At 36.6% G+C, this 16504-nt stretch overlaps 1 protein-coding gene across 2 annotated transcripts; it reads left to right on the top strand.

The window, feature by feature from the left end:
• Positions 1–8921: 8921 nt before the first annotated feature.
• Positions 8922–11539, top strand: LOC146322691 (otospiralin-like). 2 transcript variants are annotated; one of them, XR_014771275.1, is made up of 4 exons: positions 8922–9212; positions 9422–9517; positions 9648–9927; positions 10967–11539. XR_014771275.1 is itself a non-coding variant. In XM_084724031.1 (3 exons), exons 2-3 carry the CDS (start codon positions 9454–9456, stop codon positions 9875–9877), a joined length of 294 nt encoding a protein of 97 aa, XP_084580157.1. In that variant the 5' UTR covers positions 8924–9212; positions 9422–9453; the 3' UTR covers positions 9878–10471. The 2 variants fall into 2 exon arrangements, 1 of the variants encoding a protein (XP_084580157.1); XM_084724031.1 differs by lacking the exon at positions 10967–11539 and having other exon boundaries at positions 8924–9212; positions 9648–10471.
• Positions 11540–16504: the final 4965 nt, after the last annotated feature.

Below are 16504 nucleotides of genomic sequence, written 5' to 3' on the forward strand. Positions count from 1 at the left end.
GTTCACTCACTCGTTGCACTTCCTGTGCTCCAGCTGCTGTCAATGTGTTTCCATAGTGACGACGAGCCGCGCTAGCAGCTATCAGGAGCAATACTTTAAAAGACTTTTAAAGCGTCTGACAACATCATTCTCGCGGTCTACGAGTGCAACAAAATCTTTCCAAATGTCCGACTTGGCCAGCAACAATTAACTGTCCACACTTTTGTATTCACCACTGTCTATTTTACCTTAGACTTGATATTACTGTATTCGCAAAATAAATGTTAAAAATAGTCATTATCATGTCTGATTTCTTGGGGATTTTTTTTCTATTGTTTGTATTATTTTGTATTTCTCTCACCTGCTGCCTGCCAGCAATTTGTTCACTTTTACCCATTTAAAAAAATACTGCATAAAGTTTTTGCAGGTCCAGAACACTACATTAACCACTGAGCTATGGCTAATTCACACCGGGCTACAGATGCCTGTGTTCCATTTAAGTCAGAATTTCCAGGTACCCAGACAAAAGTCTCAACTGTCATGCCCCCTGAAGTCGGATTTCCAACTTGGACAAACCTCACCAGCACTGAACTCAAAATCCAAGATGGCTGCCCAGCACATCAAAAGTACTGAAAGCTGTAGTATAGACTGTATACTAGCTCTTCTGTCTTTATTTGTGTCTCATTAAATCAGTTGTACATACAGTGCAGTCAAAGTTCCATCCATGGATGTTGCAATGGTATTTGTATTTGCAAAATACTGTGAAATGTGTTATCAATAGGTATTGCTAACAATGGCTACTCTGGCTAGCACAAACCCCAGTTTTTTTGTTTTTTTGTTTGTTTGTTTGTTTGTTTGTTTTGGTTTTTTTACGTGTTTACTGGAACACCAGCAACTCAGGTGAAAAGTCATTCCGAGCTCCAACTTCTGAGGTTAATGGAACACAGTATTAATACAAGAAACAGAACAGGAGAAAGTTGACTGAGGCACCAAACTTGCTCAGCTGTCATTGGAGTACAGAGAAAAAAGAGGTGGGACTGTGTCATCATTCATCAGTGTGCTCCAATCCCCTTTTGTTCCCTGGGAATTTGAAGCTGAGATTGACCCGCTCTACTCAGCCTCTGATAGGCTTACTGTGATATTCTTGCCCAACCCTAATCGATACAAATAACGAAAGCAACAAGTATAGCCAATCAGAGGCAGAGTAGGGGGAGTCACGACTTTGCCGTCCTGGGAAAAAAAAAATAGGTATCTGTCACTCTATGTGAAATAGCTATAGTTCAGCGCCTAATAATCGTCTTTTTTCAAGATAAAACTTCACATTTTTGAGTGTTCCTTTGTTATAAATCATGCTGTTTGGTCAGCATCTTTATATGTGACACCTGTCAGGTGGATAGACTATTTTGACAAAAGGAGTTTGTGTTTGTGTTCACTTTGGTCAAGGCAGGAAACAAAATGAGAAGTCACACAGAAGCAGTTAGCAAGGTTACTATAAGTACCTTAAATTAAACTAAAATGTGAAACTAGGTTTGAAAAAATATAAAAAATAAAATATAATATATAATATATAATATGTATTTTATTGTACTTTTCTGTTGTTAATTGTATTCCCTTGTATTGCTTATTTTTGTGCTTTCATACGGTATCAGATTTTATTTATTCTTTATTCTGTTTATTGAGACTGGGATGTCTATATGACAGTGAGTCATTTGCCCATCTTCTTAAATCTTGCACCTAACAAATATAATAATCTAAAAGAAAAAAGTAAAAACCAAAACTAAACTAAATATATTTAATGATTAAAACCAAACTGAAATGAGCAAACCTGCTCTGTAAACTACTGTAAGTGAAACTAAAAACAGAAAAACTAATGAAAAAAAAAGAAAATATAATAACTCTGATATGTATGCAAGGCAAATGTCAGTTGTGTTGAATAATGTTAATAAATGATGAGTTGCAGTGTGGTGCAGTGAACGCTGTGTAGTGCAGCAAGACAAAATAGGTAGATTGAGGAGGATGACTGGAGTCCAAAGAGAAAGAGGAGAAGAACAGACACGTAAATGACAGACAGACTAAGTGGATCAGATGAATATTTTGCCGGTAGAATCTATAAGGCCACATCAATACAGCAACATTACTGTGAACGCGGTTGTTAGCAAGCATTGATGTAGACAAGATAGATAAGATAATGGTTCCTCCATCATGCTCTTTACATTTCTCTCCTCAGAGCCATCTCCACCTCATCCAATCCCTATTACCATCTCATCGTACAGGACCTGTGGTCACAGTCAGCCGGCACACACATTGATGTACTGTTGATTGATGTACTCCTACATTCACCTTGTACTAATGGAAATACTTTCATCTTGTATTTTCCTTTACCCTAACACATTACGTCTTCTCTCAACCCCTGGTGACTACTGTCTTCAAGGATAAACCCAGAGATGTTCGGTATTTTTCCTACAAAAAGATGAAAACCGTCAATGAATTTATTCTGTTAAACAAGTATTTCTTCTGTCTGCAACTGACATTTTTTAAAATTATATATACATCTGTAGATTATTTTATGAATTGATCGATTAATCTTTTGGTCTATTAGACAAAGAAAACAGTTAAGAATACCCATCACAATATGCAAGAGCACACGGTGATGTCTTAAAATCAAGGATGACTGGATTTTTCCAGATGTTCTCCAGCTTATTTTGTCTGATAGCACATGCTGATATATGCAAATATTTTCCCACTTGATTGCAGGGAACATCAAGGTTCTCCTGTGGTGGAACTCCTGTGGTGGAATTAACATATTATTATGCCTCTTCTTGTCACGGGCAGATTAAGACATAAAAGAATGTTTTTCAGAATGTATACAGTCACCCAGCAAAATAAGAAAACTACTACTGGCAGTATTCATATTGCGTGCACATAGTGAAGTGTCATTAGCCTGTCATATTAGCAGAAACGTTAATTTCAAGCCAATTCAATATTTCATTTTAAATCCCTTATTACCTGATACAGATAGTTAGCCGATATTATCTTGCACCCCATACTCAAAATGTCTGTTTTGTACAACCAACATAATAATTCATTTATTGTTTAATTGTTTGATTTAAGATCAATAAAAGCATCCAATTCTCACATTTGCTGGAATTTAAAATATTTGGCACATTTGCTGAAAATATAACTAAAATGATTACATAATTGTCAAGATAGTTATATTTCTGTTACATGAAACTGTGTTTCAGATATTTTGGTTTGTGTTTTTTCTTTGTGAGATACTGGATACTTTTGCCCCTTAAACGCACAACTTGTACATTCTGCCTCAAGGGGTCTCTACAACAATAACAAAACGTTGTGACAATGTTGTGTAGTACTGTGGCATCATAGGAGTTGTCTTCACTTGAATCTTTGAGTTTTAGAAGCTGCTAAATATCAGATATTGTTGAGTAAACTCATAGGAGAGAAAGTGAATATTAGTTAATATTTTAATATTTTCAGTTCCATCCATTAAATTTTCAACCACTCAAATAATGACAAATCAGGTTCACTGCTAACTGTGAACAATTTTTAAAAATATATTTTTTGGATTTCTAAAAACCTAAAAGTTTAAGTTTGTCTAATAAAAAGAAAAACTATCACAACTTAAGAGTCTGAGTTTTGTTTTTTTACAGTGATATCAGACATGACTCAGGCAGAAATCATGTTCATGGATGAGGGACTATTAAAGTTCTATTCAGGTTACATTTAATCCTGTTCACAACTTCCTTCCTCAATCTGACGTATCCAATTTATGGCAACCAGATATTATCTAGAGACAATGAGTTTCTGGGTTTGACCACTGTTCCATTGTTGGAAACATTTATGATAATGTGAGAACACAAATCAACAAAGTATATAACAAAGGTCTACTGTTTTTAGACATTTTAATGCAGAAATGTTACATATTACAGCTTTAAGCCCTCAAATCATTCAAATTAAAGAGTCTGAGAAGAAAAACTAAAACTTTGGTCAAACTGCTCACAACTCCTGTTCACATCGAGCAGATAACCTGCAACAAGTAGACAGTGACTTGTTTTAAGGCGTCAAATATGTCAAAATCTTTCAGTTGTTAATTATTAAGAATAATTAAAGTCACATCTACAAGCCACACTGTTGCAATGGATGACACGTTTCCTCATTACAATGACAACACACAGACACACACAGACACACACACACACACACACACACACACACTCATGCAACTGTAAAAAGTACCAAAATCTACCTGATGCAAAAGCCCAGTCCTATGTTGTTACTTATTCCACTATGCTCACACAGCTCTTCTCTCACAGCTTCAATTTACTTTTAACTTTGCCCAAAAGCGTCTGCTTGAATTAAAATGTCATGAATATAGATGGAACTAGTTATGTTATTTGAGTTGTTGGCCAGGCCACAGGCCATGATTGAACAGTCAAGTTTTTTTAAAATCAAGGTTGAAGACTTTTCTGTTTGTCTCTGCCTTTCATTTAACCGTAACTTTCATTTTCTCTTATTTTATTCTATTAAACACTTTTGTATTTAAATGTCTTTTTATTATGTTGTTTTGACATTTTGTCTTGATGCCTTCTATGTTTCATGTAAAGCATTTTGCCTTGTTGAAATACACTATACAAATGAATTTATAGTCCAGAGGAGTAACACATGTCAGGGATGGTGGTGAGGTGCTGATTAGTTTTATTTTTCAAAACAAAAATAAATACATATATTTAAAAAATACTTTCTCCTGCATTTATACAAATAAACCATCGTCTTTATCTATTCTTCTTCATAGACATACTTTAGATTTATTCTCTCTGTCATTTAAACTCCAGTAGTGTGAAAAAGCGAAAAATCCAAAGGTGAAATTCAGTTTCATTCACCATACAGTACATTCACCATGGGAATGTACTGTACCTTCATGTGTCTTTTGATTTCTTACATTCTGGAGGTTCAAGGCTCCTAACACATCACTGTACTGACATTGGCTGATACACATTTATCTGACAAGTCATCATATAGTTTTATAAGTAACACTGACTTTAACTAGTAAAGTTTCATTGATGTGTACACTATATTTATGGTGTTGTGCTCTCCTTTTATTTTGTACAACCTTGAGATGTGTATGCCTTCTTCTACTCCTTCCTGTTCTGTCCTATGTGTACAGTAATACTACACTAAAAAATTTCATATTGTACTGTATTACAACCTCATCTCTGAAAATGTACTTGACAGAAACATGTCAACAGCTGGATCCATTCCTGTCAAAAGTGGGATTTGAAAATAAAGAAATTTTCCAGCGGTCTGCCCTGAGCCGTCTGACTCTCAATTAACAACAGTTTGAAAAAATCATTTAGGCCCAAATAACCTATTGTTGTTTAATATTTTCCCTTTCTTTCAAAAATTAATTATTTATTAGCCTCTATCAGTAGGAACAGACTCAAACATGAGAAATCCATAATTATAACAGATATTTAATTAGAAAATGCTCTCAGATCTCTGGCAAGGGGGCAGTTTGTTGAAGAGTGATGGTTCATATCTGTCGTTCCAGAAACATAATTGCAGAATGAAGTTCTGATTAGCTGAAGGTATTAATGAGCTTAAACCAGTTTTGAAGCTATTATGCAGTTGCACCATTACTGTGCATGTGACATCTGTGGTTACTGCTGGCAACAAACAATAAACATGGTTTAATACTACAGGTCCCAGAATTCTGGGGTTTTTTAATTAATAAGTAGGGAAACGTGAAGAAATTGGAGGCTGTAGGTGCAGGCTGTCATTTTCAGCTCACTGTGGCTGCCTCTGACAGTGTGTTTATCTCGATATCTCAAACTTGTTCATTGTCAACAAAAGCCAAAAAACAACCACTGCCTCATTTTGTAAACACTTTTGATAAACAATGGCAGCAAAGCTAAGCTTACTGACAAATTGTGGCAAATAAATTTCCTTTCCTGGTTTGCAGTTTGTATTAGCACTAATATAACATAACGGTATGCCTACTTTATTTTAAAAATGTGGGAGGGTCCTGGGAAAAACAGGAGGGTTAACAGGTATGGCTAAATGTATAAATGGTGAAACTTGGTACCTCTATGTGAATTCATTCATTGTTTCAACTATGTTCTCTTTCTTCTGGCAGTATTTTGTAATTCACTGAATAAAAGTTTTAGATTGGTCTTGTTTAGTTTTATGGCTATGAGCACCTCTTTTCACATTCCTTTACTGTGCCTTTTAGATAGTTTTAGGATTAAATATTTTACTGACTATCAAAAATTGTATTCATGATTTTATAAATCATTTTTTGATGTATTTTGTTATCTGTCTTGCTATTTGTTTACAACTTACTGTTTATACTGTTTATCTAGAAAAATTTCACTTCACAGTCTCCTGTATTTTATCCTTCTCTCCTGCTCTTCTACCATAGAAAGATTATCCTGCAGATAACCTGTATTTTTAACCTTTCTCAAAATGAAGTAGACATAGTATTGTGTTATGTTACTGCTAATGCAAACCACAAACCAATTATTTTCTACTGCTGCAGCTTCACAATAAAAAAAATATAATTTATCAAAAGTGTGCCTACAAAATGAGACAACAGTTGTTTTCCACATTTGCTGGCAGAGTATCAGTTTGAAATATTTCAGGGAGCAGCAGAACAGTCAGGAGCCACAGTGAGCTGTTAGATACAGAGGTGCAGGTGACAGGCTGCATGTCCACTCCCCAGCCAGGTAACTAACTCTTTTCACTGTATCCTGCTGCTTACACACTCATGTTGTGTGCTGCATTAAACCAAAACACAGCTGCTCACAGAATGATGAGAAAATTATTGCCTGATATCTTCATTAAAACCACAATGGTTTGTTAAGCTGCCGCCAGGGACCTGTAGTATTAAAGCCTATTTGCTGTTACCACCAGTAACTACAGGTGTCACATGCGTAATAACAGTGCAACTGTATAATAGCTTCAAAATTGGTAAAAGTAGATGAATATTTCCAGCTTATCAGGACTGCATTCTGCAATTACATTTCTGGAATTACATATATGAGCCATCATTCTCCAGTAAACACTCTACTTTGCAGACCTCTGAGAGTATTTCTAATTAAGTCTCTAGTTTTTATTATGGAGTCTGTTCACACCAGTGGTGGACAGTAACAAAGTACATTTACTTGAGTACTGTACTTAAGTACATTTTTTGAGTATCTGTACTTTATTTGAGTATTTGTTTTTTTTTTTAAACTTATGACTTTCACTCCACTACATTTCAAAAACAAATATTTTGTCTTTTGACTCCACTACGTTTTTAGGAAAGTTGTCGTTACTCGTTACTTTTAGGCTAAGCAGAGCTTTGAAGTCAGCTGTTGCTGTTTTTTCTTTTCTAAAATGCAATTGGCCACACGCCGTGTTCCTCACAGAAGGAAACCAATCACAGTACACGCTCTCAACTGGGACTGAAGCTCTCCCTCTTTCATTCAAACAAAACTCTGTAATGCGACGGCAGGAGAAAGACAAAATGAAATCTCAAGATGTTATTATAATTATTAAGTATTCCAGGTAGCTTTTAAAGTTGGATTATTTTTATTGGGGTGAAAAATACCACATAATTCATGTATATACTGCTCCTGAAGCCAGAAAGAAATCTCAGTTATTTAACAGACTTGGAGAACTCCTTACAGTTGACTTCAATCTAATTTTATGATGTGATTTTAATACAGTTACATCAGAAAATGACAATAACTGTCCCTTTTGTTTTTGATTGTATTTCTATGGTAAAGTTTTTATAGGTGTTTCTACAGACTTTGTGTAGCAGAGTGGTTCTACAAGCATCAGTGCATCATTAGATGGTTTCAGAGAGTTACAAGCTTCTGTAAATGTACTGTGGAAACAAAACAGCATGTATTGATATTAGAAAATGTACTTTGTGAATTGTACAATTTGAATACTTAAGTATTTTTAAAAGCAAGTACTCTAGTACTTAAACTGAGGTAAAATTTTCAAAACTTTCACTTGTAGTTGAGTAAAATTTGACCAGGAGTATCTATACTTTAACTCAAGTACTGGGGTTGAGTACTTTGTCCATCACTGGTTGACACTGAAAGAGACTAAAACTAACATTAGTTTGGAAAGAAAGTGAAAATATTAAACAATAACAGGCTGATAATTATTATTATTATTGCTATTATTTATTTATTTGAAAGTCAGACAGCCAGGGGCAGGATGCCAGACATTTTCCCTTATATTCAATTTTCAAATCACATTGTTGACAGGTATGGCTGACACGCTTTGGCACAGAGCCTTAAAACAAGTGAAATGTTAGTATTTTGTCCTCAGAATATGCTCACTGGATTTCTCCACTGAGAGTCACAGTTTGGGACGCAAGATCCTTTTCCAGATACTGTAAAAATGAAGAATAACACCAACTTTGCCCATTAAACTTTGACTGGCAATGATCACTTTCACTTTGTGTGGTAACAGTAGCTGACAGTAACAAAGGCTGTGGGATCTATCAGAGCACTGCATCTCTTCCTCTGACCAAAAACAGAAAGGCACAGCATGAGTCCAGTCAAAACCCCTCCTCCCTCTCAGCTGAGGTCCCCAGAGACAAACAAACATCCACAGAACCGACAAATGGATGGAAATCAGAAAAAACAACTAACTTTACACCCTGTGGCAGAATGTTGGCACAGACTGTCTGTCTGGACACCAGGTGTGAAAACTGTCTGGTACACGCTTTTCATCTGCTTTTAACCACATTTCCACCCTTCCCTCTGATTTTCCCCCTAAAAAAAATCAATATCAATCCAAACAGCTCAAGGCTAAAAATCTCACACTGAGTTCTTGACGGTTGTGACAACACCACAGTTAAAAATATACTGTAGTAAGAATAATGAGTTAGTTAATTTGAGAGATAGGGCCAGCGGCTGGATCCAGATGTGACCTCTCATTTATTTTACATTACCTTGCCTAAAAGCATGACATTAGTGTATTTTTACACTAGAAAATGTGAGGTTTATATCCCTCCACACAAATCGAATGGACATGAGAGGTGTGAAAAAGGCTCTCTGACGTATTTGGAGACAGGCAGGCAGGTGTAAAGAGGCAAAATGTGAAAGACAAACATGTCCGCCTTCCTGTCTACCTCTGATCAGGACTCAATCCTGAGATCAGTGTGAGAGAAAGAAGGACGGGAGACAGTACCAGAAGAGTAATCTGCTGCTGATCAGGTGAGACGAGACAGAGGATGAGATTTGATGAAGCATAGATGGTCTTGACAGACATTGAAGCTTTGTGTCTTTTTTATTGATACCTGCAGTTACTTAGCCTGTATTTTTTTTAAAGAACAGGCTGTGGAACAGGTTCTGCATCATGTTATTCTGATGTTCAGCATGCACCTGAATTCACACATGCACATTTCATTCACTTTTTTTTCCAGCTCGAGCGGTTTGTCTCTCATTTCCTGGCAGCATGTGTGCTCTGTATGTGTCTGTGCTGCTCTGTTCCCTTCTGCTCAGCTCTCTGCCTCCTACAGGTATGTCAGCAGCTCACACAGGGCATTACACATTAACAGACTTGACATTTTAACATGCATTAATTCTGACATGAGGGGCAAGGTGTGAAACAATGTTCACACCTCCCTCTGTCTCGGTCTCTTTTGACAGGGGCAGAGGAGAGCGATGCAGCCAGCAGGAGGGAGAAAGACAGGGAGAAGCGGAGCCTACCCTACTGGGGCCTGTGGTCGTCAGATTTTTTCGGCTGGTTGGAGGAGCTACGGGCTCAGGCGGCTTATCGGGGGATGCAGGACCTGGCTCGGACCTTCTGGGCTCACTTCCCCATCGCCAACGAGCTGGGCTACGACAGTCCCGAGTCTGACCCCCAATCTGAGGAGTGAGGAAGAGGAGGAAGAGACAGGGTGCAGATGAGGGATCAGAGAGCCTGAGGGTGGGTGGAAGTCACCTTTAACATGTGTTAGTCTGGAGACATGGATAGTTGAACCTTTGTGTTCTGTTAATACTGACTTTTCATGTATAAAAATAATGATAACATTTTATAACCATCATTAATAAACTTAAGATAAAAGTTATTTGACCGTTAACAATGAAATGTTTTTTACTAATTAATACTAATGCTATATTTTGTTATTTAATCATTAGTTTGTGTAATATAAAAGATAAATTTGTTTATGAATTTTATATGTAATCATAGCTGATAGGAGACAATCATAATTAACGTGAAATTAAATAAGTAAACTCAGTATATTGTTGAACACATTATAGCATTTTATATACTATATTAAGTATTTGTTAATTGTTACCAAATGATCTGTAAACCTTTTAGAAATCATTACACAGAGATGGAGCAGTTATTTGTAACATTTTAATGGTTGACAAGTACTTTATAAACTTTCTATAAACATTAAATGGATGGCGTGAAAAGTTGTAACTGATGTTTGTAAAACTTTACAACTGCTTAATAAATTGTTCATAAAGTATATACAAAGATTTGAGAATTTGTTAACAGTAAAATAACTATTAAAATTGAATTAAGTATCAATTAAAAAAATCTTTTTTTTTTTCCATCTCTTCTGAATGTTTTAAAACCACAAAATGTAGAAAGGTATTGAAGTGGTAACCCTTCCCTTTGCCACAAGCTGGGCTTGCACATTTGAAGGTGAGAAATAATAGAAATTACCACAAAGCATTGTTATTACATCAAATAAGGAAATATTTTACCATATTTTAACATTGGTGTACAGGCATGACTACTGAAGTAAAGGATCTGAATACTCCTTCCATCACTGCGCGTCTCCAAACAGAAGTAATGCATCATTTTCTGTAGCAGACTTCTAAAACATGCCATTGGTTCAAAATTCATTTTAAGAGCAATTCTAATAAAAAATTAAGAAAATTGAGTCTAGTGATGAAACACTTTAAAAGTTGCCCTCCCCTAAAAAGTGTTTTTCTTCTTCTTTTCTTCTCAGTTGGATATTTGAGCTTCACGGTGCAGAATCATGGATGTTCAGAGTTTGACACTAGAAGGTTGTTTCACATTGATCTGATGAAAGAAAAAGTTTCTCTGTGCTGATTAAATATGGAACATTTAAGGGACGGGCTTATGAGCATGATTTGTAACATCACAAATAGTTGGAAAATCAATCGCATTCCAATTTGTGTGATGTGACGCCTTTGTGATGTGGAAACTTGAAGCCACCAGTACACATGCACTGAGAGTGGACTTCACAGTGAAGGGAAACACCTGATGTCCAGCAGGACATCTTTAGAAGTGATTAAAATTTGCATATTCATAGGTTCTTGAATCTTTAATGAGGTAGAAGCATTGATTATAAATAAAGATGGATGATGCATCTCCACCAGAGACGCTGGGAGTCTGTCAGAGGTGAAGGTGCTGAGAGAATCTCAGTCTATTTAATATCATACAAAATGCTGTGCAAGATTCATGGCTGCATGCATTTGAATGGACAGGATCATTTTTTATACACAGGAGAAGAAGAGGGAGTGAGGCAGCACCAGAACACACAGAAAACCAGCATATCTACCAGCGCCCACGTTCATATGAGACCGCTGTCACTCTGTGAATTTTGTGCATTTTCCTCAACTGATAATTGAAAATCTTTCACAATCGCTCAATTGATTAATCAAGAATAATAGTAAGAAACAAAATGCATGTTTTTAAATTTACTTTACTTACTTTATTGCCATTTTTTATCAGTTAGATTATTAATGAGGATTAATCGATTAATAATTAATCATTAACATCCTCACGGTTGCAGAGTCAAGTCTGCAGTGTAGTTCATACTCTTCTGTGATAAACCTGAGAATTATTCCTTCTTCTGCTCTCTCGCCTCAGGGAAGTACAGTTTGTTTTTAATATATCAATACTCCATCAAACCTCATAAAATTAGAGCAAACTATAGAGACAAGATTTCATAATCTGTATTGATAACCTGATCACACATCCTGTTGTACTAATGACTTATGTGAGTCACTGTACAGTGGCAGTAATTGTAGCTACCATATGTTTGCATGTGACATATTAAATCATAAAAAACAAAGCGCTTTCCTACCATAAATGTTAGTGCAATACATCTATAAATCTTTTTATTGCATCAAATAACTAAGTAAAACCAAACTGATCAGAAAAACAAAGAGTTCCACAAACATCAGCATGATAAAAACTACATAAAATGACAGAAACCATCTTATGGGAAATTGATTTGCTGTGAACTTTGTTTTTTTTTTTTTTTGGCCCATCTGCTAATGTGGAGGGGACGGGATTTATGACCTACACTGCAACCAACCACCAGAGGGCAATTAAGATGTTTTGGCTTCACTTTTGGGGAGCGCTCATATTGTCCATCATTAGAAATATCAATGGGTGGAAGAAGTAGGTGCCTTTTTAAGGATTTTATTGTGGAAATTATACTTATACTATAGTAAAACATATCAGACACACACTATTGATGCAGACAGACTATTGACTTAATAAATGTCTGGAGATGATCTTTAAGTGTGTTATTGAGCTGTTAAAGAGGACCAGTTCTCTTAAACAGAACCTCTGAAATAAATGTTGTTTCACCATTATTTAAATAATTATTGTGACTTTTGGATTCATCGTTTAACTGAAGAGTGTTTGTGTGAATTTTATGCGGTATCTGGGATATCTTCATGCAAAAGTGTCAGACACCAAAATAAATCGGACTCACAACACTCAGTTTGTCAAGTCAGGTGTGAGGAGAAGGTGGAGGGGAAAATGGACTCAGAGACATGACATATGAGAGGATTAAATTATTCTGCTTTATCTTTGACCAATAATGCTCTGATGCAGATATGCTCATTTCATGGTTTTGTGGGCAAATACAAAAGAAATCTTTGTACCTGAAACTGAGTGTCCACACATCTGAACGCTTTGTTTTTCTTTCCAGCTCAGTGTGTTGAACATGTGAATAGGCAGGATCAAACCATGTGTCAGATGAAGGATTTTGTGGCTATGAAATTCTTCTCCCTGTCAGACACGTTAGATTCTCTCGGCCCCTCGGGTCTTTCATCCCCTCGTCCTTATTCTCTTGTCTGCTCTGTGGCTGAAGAATTACAAATGTCACCTGAGGGACCCGAGTGATCAGTCTGTGTTTTTATCTACAATGTGTTTTTAGGGTTTTGAATGTCAAACTCAAAATCTGTATTTGCATCCCATAAATCCACAGACATCTGTTTTCCCTTTAGTATTCTGGTTTTTCATCTGCAATGCAATGTCTGCCTGAGGACACAGAAGTAGAGGCCAGGGACTCAGCCTGCTCCTTCTCAGAGGTATCTGATGAATAAAAACACAGCGGAAATCATGTCTATAGGCATGCCTGCTCTGAGAGCAGAGGTCTGTGCTTTTCACTGAGCTTCAAAACATGCTAGCCCGGACTTTTTTTTCAATACGGTGCAAATGAGCAGCTGAAGTGTGTGAGAAGGCAAGCAACTGGTGAAAATGCAGGCTTCGTTAAGAGGACTCAGCCACTTTAGGGGGAGCTTGAACAATGAAATAAGGAAAGCAAGAGTTCATCCTCACTCTGATCTTCAACTACTTTCCATCTATTCCAGCTATCTGTCTTTTGTTTTGTCGCTCACTTCACCTTCTTTCTAAATCTAGCATGAAAGCAGTGCAATCGTCTGCCAGCCTCTGGGTTTCCTGCATTCCAGCTCTACCTGAGAGAGACAGAGAGACTGTTTGTAGTTCCAAATCAAACAATTTCCGTCTCTGAAACACACACACACACACGCACACACCATATTACACTTTCAAGCCCAGCCGAGTGAGAATTCCTCAACGAAAACCTCTATAAAGTAATAGTTTATCATTCAATCTGCTATCAGAAACACTGTGATTACTGTGTGCAGTTGCTTCGTAGAGAATTGCTGACTGACAAACAGTCACTCCAGTCAGCAGTCATTAAAGTGAGACTATGTAACTTTTGATAAACAGTTTAACGTAATCTCTCCCTTACATATGAAAAGTTGATCTCATAAGACCTAAAACACAATCTTTGCCAATTTAATGCACTAAGTGGTCTGGTCCTACTTGGCCTGGTATGACCAGTAACTTATGGTCGGTGGGTGAATAGAATAAAACAGACATAATCTATCTTCCTTGTTCTGATGGCATATAAAATAAATAATTTTAATTCATATTTTATGTGTATTGTGGTAAGTTTTTTTCAAGGAAACATGATTAAACATAATGTGTATAAAAATTGTACATTACCTCGTCCATGAAAATGATTTGCCTGAGTCATGTTGAATAAAATTTCATCAGAAATGGTGATTGTTTAATGATGAAGAAGACAACACCCATGAGATCAAGCTACCTCACAATTGCATCAAACAACAAAACTGTTTTAATGTGAGACAGACCCCTAGTGGCCAAACTTACATACTGAGTGTTTAATTTTATCTCACACACAGAAAGAATAACATCTACAACCAAACACACCACACTTTCAAAAACAGGATAAATGTCACAAAAAAAAAGAAAACCACCACAACAATGTTTCAGCCTATTTCAGTCTATCAGGATAAAAAAAACATATAGAAAGCATATGACAAGGAAAAGAACAACCAGATATCACACAGCATGAATGAATTAAGAGACCTGGATGTGGTGCAACCACTCAGCTTTGCTGTCAGTTTGTCCCAGTGGACACTGGTGGTACTGCAACCCAAAAAATCAAAAAGCATTTTGGGTCACATGGGATTTTTCACATGGGAATTAAGTGTATGCGCTGATCAGGAACATGCAGGTGGGGCCAGTGGAAGTGGGCCACACAACTCAACAGCAAACACATGAGACAGAAAACTTCTTTGGTTTATGTGATTGATGAATAATTTTAATTCAAGTGAGAGGACACCATCTTTGCTGGACACTAGCAACGGACTAACTAACAAGTTCAAAAATGTGAGAAATGTTTCTTTTACAAAACACCAGAGGATGATCCAAAGATCCAGTCAGGATAAAGTGCAAGTGTGGAAATGAAGCGCTGGGGAAAGGGGATCATGATAGTATCTCTTTCTTAATCAATAACCCAAAGTTACTAACCCAAAAGAGATTAAATGATAAAGCAATGCATGCAATGAGACTCAAAAAAGGCATGCTGCATTCAGCAAACTTCATCTGCAGCATCATACTTCATGCTCACTGCAGTAATTAGGCCTTTTTTCTTTCTTGGCTGATAATGAGACACCGGTTCCCTCAAGACACCCACTCTGCCTCTCACACAGTCAACATGAATGACTGATGATTAAAATAACAGAAGAGAACTCTTCAGGTATTTGAGTGATGGTCACTGTGACAGAAAAGGCTGCTGCAATAAATATTACAGAGACGCCAACATGCGTCAGCATGCACAAAAATGTTGAGTTTGAAGTGCTGTGCACAGTTTACACGTGGTTCAGTGAAATTCACCTCAGACAGCGCAGTCATTTGAGTGTTTTTGATGAGTTTGTCTCATCTGTCTGATAATCACAATCCTGTTTTTCTTTGTGGTAAAATGCACATTTCTCCATGGCTTCATAATACTTTGAGGAAGCTGAGTTACGATATATGTATAGTAATAATTTATCATGCAGCATGAACACAACTAGAAGAAAGCTACATGCTAGCTTTGAGGCAAAATGGTTGAAAGATACTGTGTTAAAACCAAAATTATGAAAATACTCACATCAAGCATTCTGGACCTGAATCTTACAACAAGGTGGCAAAGGTCGTTACTTGCAGAGCTGAGAAGAGGAATCCTTCCTCTGGCCCTTGAATCCTGGCAGATTTAAAAACATCCAGGAGGTCATCAAGTTGTGTGAATTATGTGAATTAGAGTTGAGAATGAATCACATTTATGTCCTGTATTTTTCATATTATGATGAGTTAACAATACCTATAATAAATGAAATGGCTATTTTTGTCTCTAAAAAAACATCAAGATGGTTTATTTGTTTAGTATTAGTGAGATGAGTATTGTAATTCATGTCATGTTGATACTAAATAATTGGGTCTTCCAAGCCTGTTTGGGCTAGACACATTATTTGTGCACGATGCAACGGCACACACACACAAAAAAAAATCAAATTAAAATCACTGTGAACATTATACTACCTGCCTTTATTGTTTTGTTTTTCTCTAAAATGAGGTTTCACTTAACCAAGTGTAAACTCTGCACAGCAATTCAAACTCACCAACATCTTAATGAAAGCAGTATTTTTTTCTATGACCACATTTGCAGTGCAGCAAATTGCTTCAGAAATCTTGGATATCTTTTCCCAGACACACACACACACACACACACACACACAGACAAACACAACCTATATGACAAACCAGATTCAGTTACAGACTTTTCATTCCTAGCTCATGTGCTGTATGTATGGGGGATGGAAAAGTACCTGGGAACCACATGAAAATTCATTTAAAATGGAAAAAAACTCCCAGTCTTGCCTCTGTAGGCGAGGAGGTAAACGACATTCCA

The sequence above is a fragment of the Lutjanus erythropterus genome, chromosome 8, assembly GCF_056507025.1.
Source record: "Lutjanus erythropterus isolate fLutEry1 chromosome 8, fLutEry1.hap2, whole genome shotgun sequence".
Taxonomy (NCBI): Eukaryota; Metazoa; Chordata; class Actinopteri; order Lutjaniformes; family Lutjanidae; genus Lutjanus; species Lutjanus erythropterus.

Excerpts from the sequence above, each read along its gene's own strand:
- LOC146322691 (XM_084724031.1), top strand. The coding sequence starts at position 9,454 with ATGTGTGCTCTGTATGTGTCTGTGCTGCTCTGTTCCCTTCTGCTCAGC. Across the intron at positions 9,518-9,647 it reads CAGCTCTCTGCCTCCTACAG|GGGCAGAGGAGAGCGATGCA; the intron begins GTATGTCAGCAG and ends CTCTTTTGACAG.